The 17344-nt window shown below is 32.0% G+C and overlaps 1 protein-coding gene across 1 annotated transcript; it reads left to right on the top strand.

Moving 5' to 3' along the window:
• Positions 1 to 16092: 16092 nt before the first annotated feature.
• On the top strand, positions 16093 to 16858 carry LOC112513285 (VQ motif-containing protein 22-like). Its single transcript, XM_025119505.1, has one exon. It carries the CDS (start codon positions 16185 to 16187, stop codon positions 16713 to 16715), a length of 531 nt encoding a protein of 176 aa, XP_024975273.1. The 5' UTR covers positions 16093 to 16184; the 3' UTR covers positions 16716 to 16858.
• Positions 16859 to 17344: the final 486 nt, after the last annotated feature.

The following is a 17344-nucleotide window of genomic DNA, read 5'->3' on the forward strand; positions in this document are numbered from 1 at the left end:
CAAATATGAACATACACTCCCATTTCACATTGTGCATCCATAATCCATAAATATACATATGGAATTTTGTGTCACTATTTGTTGGAGCATTTTAATTAAATAGTTTCTAAAATATGACTTAAATTTACATTCTTGTTTGGACAAAACAAGTGTATCTATATGGAATTGAGGATTCACTTTGTGAAATTCTTTCTTTTAAAATTTGATATTTGAAATCTCAATTTGAATGATTTTAACTACTGTCAAGTTTTCTCAAAGACTCACAACGTAATTTTTGCGATTTTAGCCCTGTACATTTTAAAAACAAATATGAAGGTTATATCATTTGGTCAAATATTACAACAATACCTTTACAATTTTAAAATGTTATTGGTCGATGAAAATGAATCTCAAAATTCTCACAATATACAAAGTTTCTTCTACATATATGTAAACTTTACAAAAAAAAAAATACAAAATTCGAATGTTAAGAAAAATGCACATTGACACCGTCAAGAACCACCAAGCTATGCCACAACCGTGCTACCGTATATGGTACATGACATAAGATATACATGTTGTTACCATAACACACCATTTAAAAAACTGCTCCTACATAAATATATGGAGAAATCTATGGCTACGTATCAACAAACTTATTATATCTTTTATTATGGAAAACATCCGAGTCAATACACATCATGTTTCCTTATAATCGCATTTTCATTTTTTATCAAAAACAAAAATGATATAACTAAGTACAGAGTAAACTACAAATTTGATATATGTGGTTTGTCGAAAATAACAATTTCCGTCCGTAATTTTGAAATTACAAAATGATCATCGTGGCTTTTAAAATGTTCAAACTAAAAACGTCCGAATTTAGTCCCTAACTCTAACGGAATCAAAATTGATTTTATGGTTTTGGTCCTTGTGTTTTTGCAAGAGTAAAACGGCAAAAAGAAAACCTTAAAAACACGAAAATGCCCTCATTTAATGAAATTATTTAATGATCGTTATAAAAAGGGACTGAACCACGATGACCATTTTGTAGTTTTGAAATTACAAAGACGAACACTGTTATTTTTTACAGACGAAAGGAACCAAATCTATAGTTAACTCTTAATGGACAGAAATTAAACGATTTTTGTAACAACATGAATGATTTTTAAATCTCACTTTTTAAAATTTTAGTGATTAAAAATTAAAAATTGATGTCTATAATTTATAAATGCGAATAGAAATAAATCATACGGGACCCACAAAGTGTGGTTCAGACCGACGGATGTAAAACTTGGTGGGACCATCTTGGACTTTCTCACACAAGTCAAAGACTCCTTAATTTGACCCACCCTCGACCAATATTCTTCAAGAATAATTTAATTTAGGCTTTAGGTCCTTTATGTTTGCCCATTTTATTGGTTTTAGTCCCTTAACTTTATTTATCCTAAACTTGTCTTTGACGTTTGCAAAGTGTATAGGTTTTCTCCTTTGAACTAACGATCGTAATGCTTTTTTATTAAATCTAACTAAATGACAAGTATTTTGGTCTTTTTATCTTTTTTCTATCTTTTAGTTGATAACAGAAACTACTATATATAAAATTAAAAAATAAATAACATAAACCTCCCTCTTAAAAATGGTGTCAACCCTGCCCTTCGCCTTTGCCCTGTTGACGAGACCCATTGCCAACCACCCTCCCCTTTATGCAATCAGTTTTGGCAACTATATCAGACTAAAACTTTTCAGATCAAACACCAAATTAAAAGGTTATTACTCTAATCATGTATTGGAATCAAATTATGAAAAGAAACATATGTGATCAGATTTGGAGCGATTGATACAAGTTACAAAGAGAAAAAAAAAACTTTTCTTCAATTTAACCAGTAATAACTAAAGCTAAAACCATACATCAAAAGCCTAAACCTAACTTAAACAAAATACCTAAATCAAACCTATACCTTATATCAAACATAAACCTAAATCAAAATCAAACAATTACAACGTGAATCCATTTCTTTTGTGTTTTCTCACTGTTGGTTTAGATTTCTTCAATTTAATTGAGGGTATGTTGGATCTTGAGTGTAGGAGCATAAAACATGGTAGTAAATTTTAAGAAATTTAAACTTTCTACTGCCCTCGATATGAATCGTTTTGTCACAATTGCTCTTGATCTTTATTGAATCTGGAGTGTTTTGGCACAACTGCTTTAAGTATGTAGCCTATATTCTTTGTTGAATCTGAGAGGCTTTACCATGGGAAAAGGAATATGTCAGAGATCCAGGGAGCCAACAGGGGAAGGGGGAAAGCCATGAAGGGAGGGTTATGTTTGGTAAATGGGAGAAAGCATTATATTTTTTTTTTTTACCTTTTATATTAATACCTGTCATTAACATAAAAGATAATCGATGTTAGACAAATGGAATAAACCAAAGGGTTTTAGAAATGTCAAGAACAAATACGGAATAAATAAAGTTAAGGAATGAAAACCATCAAAATGAACAAACATCAAGAGCTGAATCCATAGTTTACTCTTCTTTCCCAACAATTGTATATTTTTCATCTCTACTATTCTATTCTAGTATAAATGTTTTAGATAAAAGCCCTGAAAACAACTTATTAAACATTAACTATTACTTACTACAGGTTAATCATGTTGAGAATCACAAAAGGTTAATCATATTGAGAATCACAAAAGGTTATAATAATGTGAACCAATATATCATATGCTATTTTGTATGATATTTTTATCCAAGATGGAAATTCAAGTATTGAGTAACATATATTTGTCTGTAATATAAAACTATTTTACCTGTTTGTGAAACAAAAATTACATGTAAAAAGTTTCGTATTGTCATCAAACACATTGTTAAACAAATTTTATATAATATATAGGCTATAGGTTCATTTGAGAAATATCAAATATATGAGAAATAGAGAAGTAATCCTAAATCTTCCACTAAAAATTTAACGGTCAAGGTTTGAGGGGCTAATCGTGTAGCACCAGATAATTCGATCGCATGGTAACAACTATGAGTAAGATAAAAGGGTAGTTTCTTAAGTTTTACCATTAGACGACAAACAAATTATAATATGTGCATATGTGAATCCATCTGATTCATATATGAACTATATGTGTGATGTTCCAGAAATCAATCAATCACAAATGTCAAGAACTCAAACAAGATCAACAATGGTAGATTATGTAAAAGTAGAGAAAGAAAGTTCTTCAAAGGTTTTGCGTATTAGCTTCAAAGATTACAAATGAAAATGCTAATCTAAAATTAAAGACAATGACATTAATTATATTAAAGACAATTATAAAGGAAATAGGAAGCTTGAATACAACTTTAAAGCACAAAGCATTGAACCCAACATTCTCCCCCTTTGGATTCAAGCTCTAGAAATTGAAAATCTTGATCATCTAAATCCTAGATGTGTCTCAAACCTTCTTATAGCATTCATGTACCCAATCTTCTCATCAAGTAACTCTAGAGCTTTAAGTAATATGAACCTTTCTCTCATATTCATCTTGTTAGTCCCCGACGCTTTGTCATCTTGAACTTTCTTTAACTCGAGCTGCTTCCTGATAATTTTTGGTTGTTCCATCACTGTACTTTTTGAGTTCACTGAACCTCATAAACCTTTTGGCACCTTCAGAGTTTTCATAGGTTACACCTAACTCCGGATCTTCAAGAATCGTATACAAAGGATAACCATCAACGTCTTCTAAATCTTGATTCGACTTTTTCAGATGGACATGCTTTTGATTACCTTCATATCCCATATGAACATCTATAACATAAGACAATTTTCTTTGACACTTAAGAAATATTTTTATGGCTTCTAATCTACTAACTATTCCTTCTAATATGGCAGTCTGGTTTCAGAAATCATGATACATAATCTCTAAGTCTTCCAAGTACATATTTGGAAAATCAGCTTTACTGAAGTACCATTCTCTTCTATCGTGCCTTGTGACGTAGAAAACTGGATACCAAACTCTTACAAGTCTTTTGGCTTTCACCTTCTTTATCAAGACAATTCGGTGCTTTGTTCGCACAAAGTGAATGGGTTGGCTTTAGCTTTTAGGAAGTACTTATACTCTTTTCTGTATTCAATGGTTTCTCTACGAATACCTAAAACTTTATCAACATTTAAAGCTTTCAAATGACGAACAAATATGTCGGCATACATGCCTTCAAGATAAGGTTATCTTATTCTAGCTTTGTCCCACCATGGAGTTTCAAGCTTATCAGCGATAGGCACATACCTTCTTGAAGATTGAACATTTGCAGTTTGAGGTACATAAGATGTACTAGGAGCACTTAGTGGTTCAACAAAGAATGGTTCAGGTCTTACTTTCGGCTCGATCGGAAATGGAAAGCTTGATTCATCAACATTTATATCTGCTTCAAAGTCAAACAACAACTAATCTGAATCAGTAACTTCTCCTTCTGATTCAACATCAAAATCCTGACCTCCACCAACTTCATCAGCAAAAACATCATTATAACCAACATTTGCTAATAAACCTAGTAACCTTCTTGTTTCTACAGTGGAGACCTCCAGCTTTTCAACCATCGACTCGATCTCTGGGTTTAGATACACTGGCATCTCCATACCCATCACCATATCACCAGAATGATTAGAGTTATGATCATCAGAAGTTTCTTCATTTCCTTCCAACTCCATTCTCTGTAAACCATAAGACTCAACCATTCTTTTTCTCTTGTTCTCCCCCTCATGGTGATCAGGATCGTCCTGGTCATCATGCCTTCTTTTGAGAGTAATGGCTTGAGTTTTGCACGAAATCTCTAGAACAGAAATTCGTTCAACAAATGAGTCTAAGGAATTTTGTAGGTTTTAGGAAGTAGAGAAAAATGTTGAACCAAGCTTTGACAAGTTTGAGACAACAACGCTCTAGAATTTATGAAACTCTAAGGCTCTAAGGGTTTCGATTCCTTCAATTGATTGTCATAACATACAACATGTCTGCATACATCGAGTCCATGTTCGGTTCAGAAATCATCTTAGCATAGAGCATGGACTTCAAATCATCTACCAAGAAGTTTTGTTCTTGTTACGGTTGAGATTGAGGTGGTGGTGGCGGAGCATGACTTTCTTCTTCAGAAGTTGGCTTCTTTCCCTTCAACAAACTCTTCAAACCCCTTATTTCTTCCATCAAAGTGTCTTGAACAACCTTTAGGGTGCCGTTCAGAAATTCCCTTGACACAAAGTCGGGTAATGTAACTCCTATATCACATAGATTGCAGTTTATGAATCCCAGATTCAATAACAATTCAAGAACAATTTAAGAAAATTGAGATTGAAGAACATGATTAAGAATCTGATCAGCTTCTTTATGGAAAGGTAAGACTTACAAACTCAAATCTCTCTCAAACGACTCTCATTAGCGAATACAAGGAATGATTAGAAGAATGATTAACATTCTAATCTAAGCTCCATGTCCCTATTTATAGGGAACATTTACATGTTAAGCCCATAAGCCCTTAACCCAAATACAAAGAGTATTACAATGCAATGCAATTCAATGCAATGCAATGCAATGCAATACAAGGACTTTATAAAACTTTCTAAACTTGGGACAATTTTTGTCCTAACAATCTACCTCCAGGGTTTTATAAAGCAAGTACCTCTTGAAAGCTTCAAGTCTTCTCCCCCCTGCTTTCTTTGAGAAAACTTTTGTACACCCGACAATGATAAGATCTTCAACCCCCCCCCCCCAGAAAATAGCTCTTACTCTTTAAGTTTCAAATAAAAAATAACATCTAATGAGTTAAGCACCACCAATTTCACAAAGTGTAGCTAAACTGCAGATGAATCAACACAACCTTTAACTGCAGAATCATCGCCAATCCGGTAACTATAGATTCATCCACTTTGGGATTGATAAATGTGCGAGCCTCGTGACATTCCAGTGCAACCAGTCTAATTACAAAGAATCTTTCAATGAATCATGAGTTGAATAGGCATTCAGCTTAAGCGCCTGATCTTGGTAAGCTCACAATGGGGTAAACAAATACTTGAAGTACCATAACAAACACCTTTGGTATTGAGTTAATGAAGGAAGAATTAGCAGATAAGTACACAGCTTCAAGAACAGCATGTCAAACCAGACAAATAAGCCGATTTCCTTTAAACTTCCAGAAACTGAATAACCAAAACCAGATCCAAAATTTCCAGCCAAAAGAATGATTAAAAGCACTCAAAATTCTCAAATCACAACCAAACATCAGAATAATGACTGTATACTATCAAACCTCTAATTGATCAGGTTAGAAGCATGACTGAAGACACTTAAAAATTTGATTAAATCCAGAACCTCCAGAAACACTGATTGTATACCTTTAAGACCTTTGATTGATTAGGTCAAAAGAAATGAGTGAAGACACTCAATGTTCTAGCTTCTTGTAGAAAACTCCATAATAATGATTGCAAATCCCCAAACTTTAGCTAGTCCAATCAAATATTGAGATTGATTAATACAAATCTAAAAACATTTCAAATCTGGATTTATCTTCAAATCACAAATGGTTGACCAAAGAAAAAGTCAATGTTGACCAATATGCTGTATGATGCTCTTAAGGACAAATAATGATAAAATGTCTCCTTAATCATTAAGCACAAGATAAATGGGACTAAAACATCCATTAAGCACACTATTGAGCTCAAGAGTAAAAAATACTTCAAAAGATGAACGATAAGCATGATATTATTTACTCATTGCCCATGCCTCAGGCTTACCTCTTATTGCACATGTCATGTCCAATGAGTAAGGATATCGGACAGGCCTTAAGTAATAACAACATAAAAATCACCCTTATCGCACGCGCCTTGAACGATGAGCATGGTCATCGCTCACCATTTAGGCGATGAAAACAAGTTTATCAGTCAAAACATCAAGCTAATGCATTAATCTTCACAAGTAACTTTCAACTCATCGTGCAAGGTAGGAAAAACTCATCGCATGAAGCTCTAAACGATGAGGAGCACTCTCCAGACAAGAATATATCGCACAAGGAGCAGGGTCATCGCTCACCAAGACTTCATCGCTTGGTATATTGAGCGATTAGGGCCTTCATCAGACACCTCTATAAGCGATTCAACTTTAATACACAAGACTTAGTAGATAATCATTACTCTTTGGGCATGCCTTGAGTGATGATCAATCTTTATCGCTCAAAACATTGTCAAAATGCAACCAAGTCCAAGATTATCGCTCAACTTATGTTACCCAAAAAGTATATATTGTCCGATGAGTACCACTTTATCGCACATTTCTTTATATCATCATTGGGTGATGAGCTTCACTTCATCGCTCAATGCACATATTTAATGGCTGATAAGGAAAGCATATTATCAGATAAGTCCAGTTCGACTCTAGATCCATCATTGCAACAAAATAAAGCACAAAACCTCAAAATGATCGATCTAGAAAGGTTTAAATTCATTCCAATACTAATCTTTTAGCATTGAATTGATAAGAATTATTAAGATTAAGGTGAATTTTAATCTATTAAGTCAAAAATAGTCGAACTTGAAGATGATGAAGGATGAGTTACTGTTTCATTGAAAAACAATAAAAGTTCTTGAAATTGTTAATGAATAGAATGATCGTTTCGATATAGATGTATCGAATCTGCTCTAATACCAATTGATAATCCCTAGAAAGATTAATCAATTGTAATACAAATTCAAGAACAATGGCAGATTGACAGTAGAAATATTAAAGAACAGAGATAGAGTTTTTCCAAAGCTTTTCGTATTTCAAAGTGAAGAAAGATTTCAATCACTAATCCGCTTACAAATTCTTACTACTGCTTACAAAGAAAAAGCTATTTATAGTTACAATTACAAGACAAATTACAAGAAAGATAAGCATGCTTGAATACAACTTTTAAGCGCAAAGTCTTGAACCCAACACAGTTGAATAAACTGTTGTGCCTGCGTTCACCGTTGGAATAACGTTAACACTGGTAAGACTTTCAACCGGTCCTTGTAGAAAGTCAAATGACTCTACTTTGTTCGTTCCAGCATGTTCACTAAGAATAAAAGGTTGAGCAAAGGATGCTCGAGTATCATGTGTTCCTAGAGTGTATGAGGGCTCTAGACTCGGTGTGATGTTCAAAGAAGTCATAGACTGGGAAGGTGTCTACTTGTTTCAATATTTAATTGCTACGAGTGAGGAATAGATAGATTTTGTGCAAAATCCCGCTGAGAAGGTGAAACTGATACCTGTTGAGAGGCATCAGAGTGGCTTGGAGGGGTGTGCAGGTGCATAGTTGGGTGGACTATGTCTTATTCAATATCAACACTCAACGAATGAATTCCAATAGTAGAGGAACTACAACATTCAATGAATGAATGTCAATAAATTGTTGTGCCTACGTTCAGCGAATGGGTGACTGTGGCTACCCATCTTCTCCTAAATGTTTGGAGAGGAACTACCACTTGATTTGTCATTTGTGTCACACACTCGCATGGTTTTCTCCTTCCCAATTGCTCAGCTTCTCAGAATTTTCAGCTAGAGCTCCCTCATCCATCCTTAAACCTGCTAAGATATTGCCATTTTCAGTCTTGTAATCAAAATCCGAGATAACATCATCAAAAGTAAATTGCATTGGTTGATGCTCTTCAATGTTTATCTGTTCAGCATCACCCAGATTTTTATCATCATCATCATCATTGTTATCATCATTACCATCTGATTCATCATCATCATCATCAGTAATTGACTCATCTTCAGCTTGATCATCATCATTATCATCATTAGATTCAATGTCTTTCGAACTTGAAGGAGTTGAGGAAGCACTGCCTTCGAAAATTGCTTGATCAGAGTCTCCCCCCACCGAGCCCCTTTTAATTACATTTTCTCTCTGCACATAACCCAGCTCAGATACCCCATGTAAATAAACGCGCTCGTCTAGACCTAGACCCTCGCTACGCTCAACCGAGGCATGGGTTGTTCCCTGGGTAAGTCCCTCCTGCTCTGGGTGGACTATAGGAACTATCACTCTCTTATACTCTATCACATATTGAGAATTCTGATCGACATAGGCTAGCAGTTCATCAGAAATGTTCATAATAGAATCAATGTTTTCAACTTCATCATGAGGTCGAAGAAACTGCATTTCGTAATCCGGGCCGAATTTCATTAACAAAAACATGTTATTCAGCTTTTTGGGAAATGTGTCCATTGACTGAACCATATCTAGCTCAAATTTCATTATACAGACGAACAATGAAACAAATTTCACTAGCGAAAAATTAGATATAGTTACCAAAATGTTTTTATTGATGAAACCAATTTCACTAATGACGTATTATTTAAATTGCAAAAAAAATTTCATTCATAAAACCGATCTCACTAATGAAATGTTTGTCAAATCGAATAATGTTTGATTAAATGAAAATGAATCTGAGGATAATTCTTTTTTGAATATTGAACATGAACTCAATTTCACGAATGAAGTCATTTTATTTAGTTTTCGAAACGTTTTAGTCATGACACCAGTTTCACTGATGAAATAAAATTATCCAGTTTCCAAAATAAAATTATTTGAAAACGGGAAAAATTGGTTTGCCCTTTCTTGATTGAATATTAATTTTTTTTTTTACTTTCTTAATATAACACATTTTAATCATAACCATTGATCAAGATAATGGATGGATGAGATTGGTTTGTAGAGTTTTCACAAAATAGTTGGTTTGCATTTGATCGCTCATCTCTCCCTCTATTATTCAATAACTTTAATACCCAATAAAAACAAATCATATGAAACAATACCTAAATAAAAAAATTCACAACACATAAGTTTCTTATTTGATTATTCATTTTCTTAGTAATATATAATATCTTAGAGATAAGATTCTTGAAACTTTTTCAACTACATGAAGTTAACCAATTTTGAAAACAATGATTCGTGCTTGAGCCCTTAATATTAGTTTCCAAGTCGAATCCAGCATTCCCCTTGTCTATTATCAAATGATTTCTAGAATGGGTCATTAAACTAATGACAAAATTTCATCGCGATTGCTGTGGTTTTAGTCTAGTGAGCAGAAAGGCGAACAACTTTGCTAAATAAGTCTGAGATTTGTGGTTTTACTTCAGGTATCGTTCTATACTATAATAAAATTGAGTTTATAAAACAAATAAAATATGTAAGGGCCGTTTACTAAACGTTTACCCGATAAGGACCAAGAATCTTACCCGATAAAAGCGATGATAAGGATGAAGAGTCTTACCCTGTAAGTGAATGTGACGACTCTTACCCGGTGAAACGCTTACCAGGTAAATTTTTGCATATGATACGTTTTAATGTACTACAATTTTACCCAGTAAAATAAATTATAATACTAACTTCTAACGATAAGCACTTACCGGGTAACTATTTAGGTAAACGACCCCAAGGTGTCTTAATATAGGACTTAAGTTTATAAGATCAAACAATTATATCTATACAAAGTGTCTTATAAAAACAAGTTTCCTATAAAAAAATGTGTTTAGAGGATATATAGAAGGGTTATATAAAAAGGATAAGACACTTTATATGAAGTTTCATATAAATCCTCTTAAGACGTCCAAAAGCATATAATAACTTCATTATAACATTTTTATATAAGACACAATTAGTTGATCCTATAAACTTAAATTCTATAAAGCATTTTAATAGAACATTTGAACATATTTTTAGCATCCTATAAACGAACACACGATTTATCTTCCGTCAAGATCAGTTTCTTGTACCATTTTAAAGGTGATATCACACTTTTTTTTTTTTGAAAAATTACATACCAACCCGACACACTAACTTATTTTAATCCATAAAAAATGCCATTTTAACTATTTATCTAATTCATCTGTTTTGCTACCTCTATTTAGCATACAATTATATGATTTTATACATACTTTGAGTTAGTTCATATTTTTAGAACACTAACTTTCAAAAACCTATCAAAGGGCTTTTTCCTTAACGATATTGTAGTCCTTAGCCTTCTAGAAGGTTAGAGGTTCAAAACTCACCAAAGATGAGGAGGATGTGTGAATTTATTTGTTGTATTTGTCGTATATAAATATTGTATATTTAAAAAAAAATTCCAAAAACCTGATTTAAGTATCTATAGTTTAGAAATGTTGTATATTTTAATACCCATTATTGATATAAAAAATAAAGTCGATTATGTTATTAAAATACAATTTCCAAAGAAATATTATACAAACTATATATATATATTAATTATATAATTTAAATAAGAACAGATTTTGAATACAAAAAGATTGGTAAAGTTTTCAAATATTGATTATTGTTCATGGACTGTATGGGAAGCTTCCAAACCTGTCAACATACATAAGACCAAAACACATTTCATAAGCCATGATCTCATTGTCACTTTCCAACAAACATCACAGGGTTGTTTCCTCGAACCATCACATACGTTGCTTTGCATCCTTCAACTTTGATGCATTACTTTTACTTTGACCAAAACCCCCCAAGAAAATGATAACTTTCAACATCTCCATTTGCTTATAACAAATATATATATATATATATATATATATTCATTCAAGAATATGTTAATTCACTTGTATTTATATTATGTTAATGAATTATATTCAACAATGAATATACACTAAAAAATTATTAGTTTGCTGGTATTAGAGTATTTGCAAAAATAGGCTCTATATATACATATCATATATAAGTTTAGACATTGTCTTTTATTTTCTAACCGACATTTACAAAATACAAAAAATGGTTAAATGTCATAATAGAATTTTTTTTATCACTTAAATTTATATATAGGAGCAAAATTTTATGACCTCTATATGTAAAAGTGTTACATAAGTGTATATTACACTTTTGAAGATTTTAACAAGTTTTTAGGATACGTTTTCTTTATTGAATATTTTTTAAAAGTCTAATGGATTATACGATCGATATTTGTTCTTATGAGACACTTTTTTAAATAACTAGAATGATGCTCGCATAATATAACGAGATATATCTCAATTTTAATGTTTCCTTTTATTATTTATCTATGTCGATATAATACGGTTTTTAATGGTTTTGAGAAAACGATAATGTTTCTATTTTTTAATAAAATATAAATTTAAATATATTATAAAAAATTGAGAAAAATATATATATCGATATTAACTATTTAAAGTTCTGGTTTTTTTTGTAATTTCTTTAAATCAATATTTTATTTATAATTTGATTTAGATTTAATAACGAAGTAATTTATTTATCGTTTAATAATATAATTTTTATAAAAATAATAATTAAGTATTTTGTTATAACTAATGATTATTCTAGTTATATTCTAGATTTTTTAAATTCAAAATGAGATGTCTATCCCGTATTTGATTATGTTTATCTATAATTAGTTACACAAATTCAAAATGAAACTTTAATAAGTTGTACTTATGAAAAATTTACTTGTGATCTTGAATTTTAAGTAATATGTATCAATAAACAGTACTTATATACATAAAAAATGGTTTTTAAGAGTTTTTGTTAAATGCTTTATAATCAGGGCCGTCCCTAGGGGAGGACGGCACGGGCGCACGCTCAGGGCCCAAAAATATTAGGGGCCCAAATTTTTCATAAAAAAAAATACAATAGTAGTCTAAAAGAATTTAATGAAATAAAGAAACCCAAAAAGTTGTAACATATAATAAGAAGCAACAAAATTAGTACATAATAAGAGCCCAAAAATATATTGGAAAAGAAAATAAAAAAATTAATTGATCATTCATTATATGCTATTGTTTTTTTTCCCTCTAATTTTTTTTTATCTTCAACAAGGTCCAATGATATTGGTTATTGTTATCTCTATATGCTTGACTGTTTTTATGCTTCAACAATTCAATGTTAAGATCATGTGTTTGTTATTGCTATATATTTTTGTTGGATATTTTTATCAATTTCTGCTTCTATTGACTATTGTTATTTGGTTATGTTGTTTTAATTGTTTTTGTTGACTATTGTTAAATATTTTTGCTTATACATAAAATATTTTACTATTGTTTGACAATCAATCTATTGTTCTTATAATTTATGATGTGTTTCATAGTTTTGTGATTAATCAATAATTTTTTCTTCTAGATGTATTTAATAATGTCTCTTATATATGTTATGTTTCATAAACTTATAATCTTAACATATTATTTTAGTTGAGCAAAAAAAGAAGAAAAATAAAATTTAAATATTTTCATCAATTGTTTGACTTATATATCTTTTACTGGGATTCCACCGCACTACAAGATTCTATTTAAGTACTCAAAYAATCATTTGTTGAGCTTGCATATTATATGTTTAATTCATTATTTATTCTTATTAGATTTCAAAGAATCATCTWTTCTTTCATATTYGTATTGATCATCATTTGTYTACTTGTCTAGAAAACCTTGATAATCTTMTTTATTATTGATCTCTCATTGACCCTTACGATTACTCCATTCATACAAATTCTCGTTTTCTTAATCAAAATAACACATATTTCTTGTTATGAACTAGAAAAATTCTCACTTTTTATAAAAAATTATCAACCATAGTTTTTTATACTCCTGGTTTCAAATTACCTAATAAGTACGTAAATTTAAGTAACCACAACGGCGGTGCCTGATTGGTTTGAGCTTGACTCCAAAGATCAAAAGTACCTGGAGGTCCCAGGTTCAAATCCAAGAAAGAACAAAAATACCCTTGTGGCCACGGAGGTTCAAATACGGTGACTCCGGGATACCTTCAAAGCAGGTGGTTGTCCTGAGATTAGTCGGCTCGCATAACGGGTTGGATATCCAGGTTAATCAAAAAAAATTGAGTACTCTCTTATATATCTATAGTAAGATAAATAACATTTCTTTCCTCAGTAAATTGTTAGCATTTCTTGTACTCAATTTTATACTAATGAAAGACACTTATTGAATTTTACCGATAGTCATTACAAGAAAAGTGAGATTTGACGATGCGTCTTTTAGCGATGACATGTTTCCACCATAAGTTATAACGACGACATGTTGGTATATATTATTTCTGATGATAAATGGTCTTTCATCGACGACAAAAGTCGTTGCTACAAGTCTTGTTTCTTACAGTGGGCCCTGTTTTTACGTTCGTACAGGGCCCATAAAATGTCAGGAACGGGCCTGTTTATAATATAGTATAAATATCAAATAAAAAACTAATAACACGTTTTAGTTTTAATTATTCTAAAAAACTTGTTAAATATTCAAAAACATTTTACAATTTATTATAATACCTTTGTCACATATAAATGTTTTGTATTACATAAAGCAGTTAATTTTTTTTTGGCATATCAAGGATGAAGATTATGATTTATGCACGGGATATTCACCAAAACGATCAAAATATACATGAAATATTGACGAAATAGCTAACTTTTACAAAAATTGCCAAAATACCCTCACGGATCGCCCCGGAGGTAGATGTTTGACCATGGGGGGCGATCCCCCCTTCTTTGACCAAAAGACAAAAAAGATATTAAAAAATTAATTTGGTGGGTCTCACATGCATCACATTTAAGAAACCAAATACTGTTTGCCTCAATATTGAGGAATCTACCTCCAGGGGCGATCCACCTCACCAGGAGCTGATCCATATTTTATTTTATTTTTTTCACTTTTTTTTAGTATATCGATTAAGGGGTGTTTTTAATAAATAAGAGACGATATTTAAACTATTTTTTTTTATCTTTTTAGGATCAAATGTCATGATTTTAGTCTATAAAATAAAACACTTCTACTCTCACAACCCGTAAACACAATCTACCGTGACAAACCTTATAAAAATATGGTTGTACATTAATATATAAGGTACATTTTGGTGAATATCTCTTTATGCACATGTGTTGAATACTTGTACGTATTAGGTCAATGAAATTTAATAAGAAGTCAATGAATTATAGTTATTGAAACAATATACTAACTAATAAGTAATAACTAGCTTTTAAAATTCATATAATTTTGTGGAAGTTCAACCCAATCTGAACTGTATTAAAATTGTTCATATTAAATTAAACAAGTTTTGACTCGTTACCAACCAATCCAAGTTCCTTGGTATATTTGGTATACTGCTACTTCAGTGAGATTTATTAAAACCACAAAAATATTTAAAAAATAAAACAATTGTTTTTTTTATATAAGTTGTTTCACCCCAATATTAATTACATTTTGTTAATAAACCATTTTGCAAGACTTAATTTTTAGAACTAAAATATAAAACGTTTTATTTAAAGACGTAATAAGTTGCTATGACATTTTTGGGCTTGATGATAAGTTATTTAAAACACTTTTAATATAAAACGTTACATTTATCAATTTCATAAGACACTTTTGAAAAAATGTCCTATAAATTATCTTTTTTATAGAACACTTGTTTTTATAGGATATTTTTTCAAATAGTGTTCTATAATATTGCTAACAGGACACTTGATATTAGAAGTATCCTAAAAGCCTTGTTAAAAACTACCTATAACGATTTTAGATAAGACGTTTTATTTTTTTGATCATGTAACTTTAGTCCTATAAAACGGTCTATTAGAACGCTTAAATTTTTTTGATGTTCTATAAACTCGATCTTGTTGCAGTGTAAAGCAGGGGCACATGCACGCACACGCTTGGCCCGGCGATTAAGAGCATTGACCAAGCTTGAACCACATCTAATTTTTAATCCAAACCATTAGGCCTTGGCCTAGTGGCCACCTCCTTCCGTAAATGCCTTCTCTTGGACGTGCCCACCCGGGTTCGATTCCAGGGGAGGACAGGTTGTCTTTTCCGGTGCTTGCTTATGAGGTATGGCAAGTAGGGTTCACAAAATATGGACCACAGGGCCATGAGGTCCCTGCCATTAAACCTTTTTTTTTTTTTTTTAATTTTTAATTTTTAATCCAAAATACATAGGTGTTTTTCTATTTTGACTATGTTATACTGAATTCCTTATTTTATTTATTTATATTTTTTAGGATTATCTCACGAGTCAAGTCTATGGTATATGGGGTCACTGTCTGTATGCATATGTACAGATGCAAACCGCTATATATCTATCTTCTTTTTGGTTTCTTGGTGACTAAGCTTTGGAAGCAGTCTATTAAAGACTGGCTTAATTTTCTACACCAATACTTCTAAACCATATATCCTGCAAACCCTAACCTCCATAGTCATGAATGGCATGAACCCTTTTTCTACTGATCAGTGGATTCAACAGTATCCCAACACATCACTGGCTCCATCAAGTGGTAACCCCTCTAATCCGGCTACAACCACACCGGTCCATAATGATTCGAGCTATGGAACCACTGGCCAAAGTGGTCCAAAGCCGATACGCAGACGATCTAGGGCTTCTCGGAAAACACCAACCACTCTACTGAATGCTAGTCCGACCGATTTCAGGGCCTTGGTTCAACGGTTCACGGGATGCGATAGCAGTGTTAGCGTCTCTTTGCCTTCGGCTTCAGCTGCGGTTTCTGTTGCGAATTTACCAAAAGGCCCTCTCAATATAGATTTTGGACGGAATGATCATGTGAATGGAAGTTCATCAAGGTATACGTATTTCGATAATCAGATGAGATCATCATCTCTACCAGTTGGTGGGTATGGAAGGGAGGATGGTTCTGCTGTTTATGAAGCCATTGATGAATCTTCATTAATGGCAACGGAAAGAGATGGTGGCAGCCATGGATATAATGTTTGATTGAAGGTGTTCAAATGTTCATTAATTCATACTGAAATGATGTTTTATTAATTTTTTTATTTTATTTTTCTCTATTAATTAATGTAGATGTTACTTTTTACGAGCTTAAGCAGTTCAATTCAGTTCAGTCGGTTCGGTTTCAAGTTCCTTTTAGCAAAATTTATTCGAGAAATCTTTAGTTCTTCAAATATCTTTCTTTTATTTTAATGGTGACATTGAGGTTATTTAAGCAAGTTAATGGTTTCAATTATGATAACAAATAGTAATCGATAATGGCATAAGATAAATCAAAGAGTAGATTAAGAAATTGTCCTTATGATTTATCAAAAGTTTGGTTTTTGTCTCTAAAGTTTCAAAATTGCACCAATAAACCTGTGGTTTGCATTTCTTTACGGATGTTCTCTCCCGTGGCCGCAACGGCCATTAAGAGCACCAATTAAGGGCTTCTCACGTGGAAGCATTTTGGTCATTTCGCCTTATCTTTTATTTTCTCTTCCTCTTAAGAACGCTTAACTAAGCCCATAAAAACGTATTCAAACTCAAATCCAAAAACATTTTAAACCAGAATTATTCAAACATAAAATTATGTTATTATGTGGCGTAGAAGACCAAGCCCTATTGATGCAGGA

Source organism: Cynara cardunculus, assembly GCF_001531365.2.
Source record: "Cynara cardunculus var. scolymus isolate 2C chromosome LG 5, CcrdV1, whole genome shotgun sequence".
Taxonomy (NCBI): domain Eukaryota; kingdom Viridiplantae; phylum Streptophyta; class Magnoliopsida; order Asterales; family Asteraceae; genus Cynara; species Cynara cardunculus.

Bases quoted from the DNA above. Each gene is read 5' to 3' on its own strand.
- LOC112513285 (XM_025119505.1), top strand. From the start codon at position 16,185: ATGAATGGCATGAACCCTTTTTCTACTGATCAGTGGATTCAACAGTAT.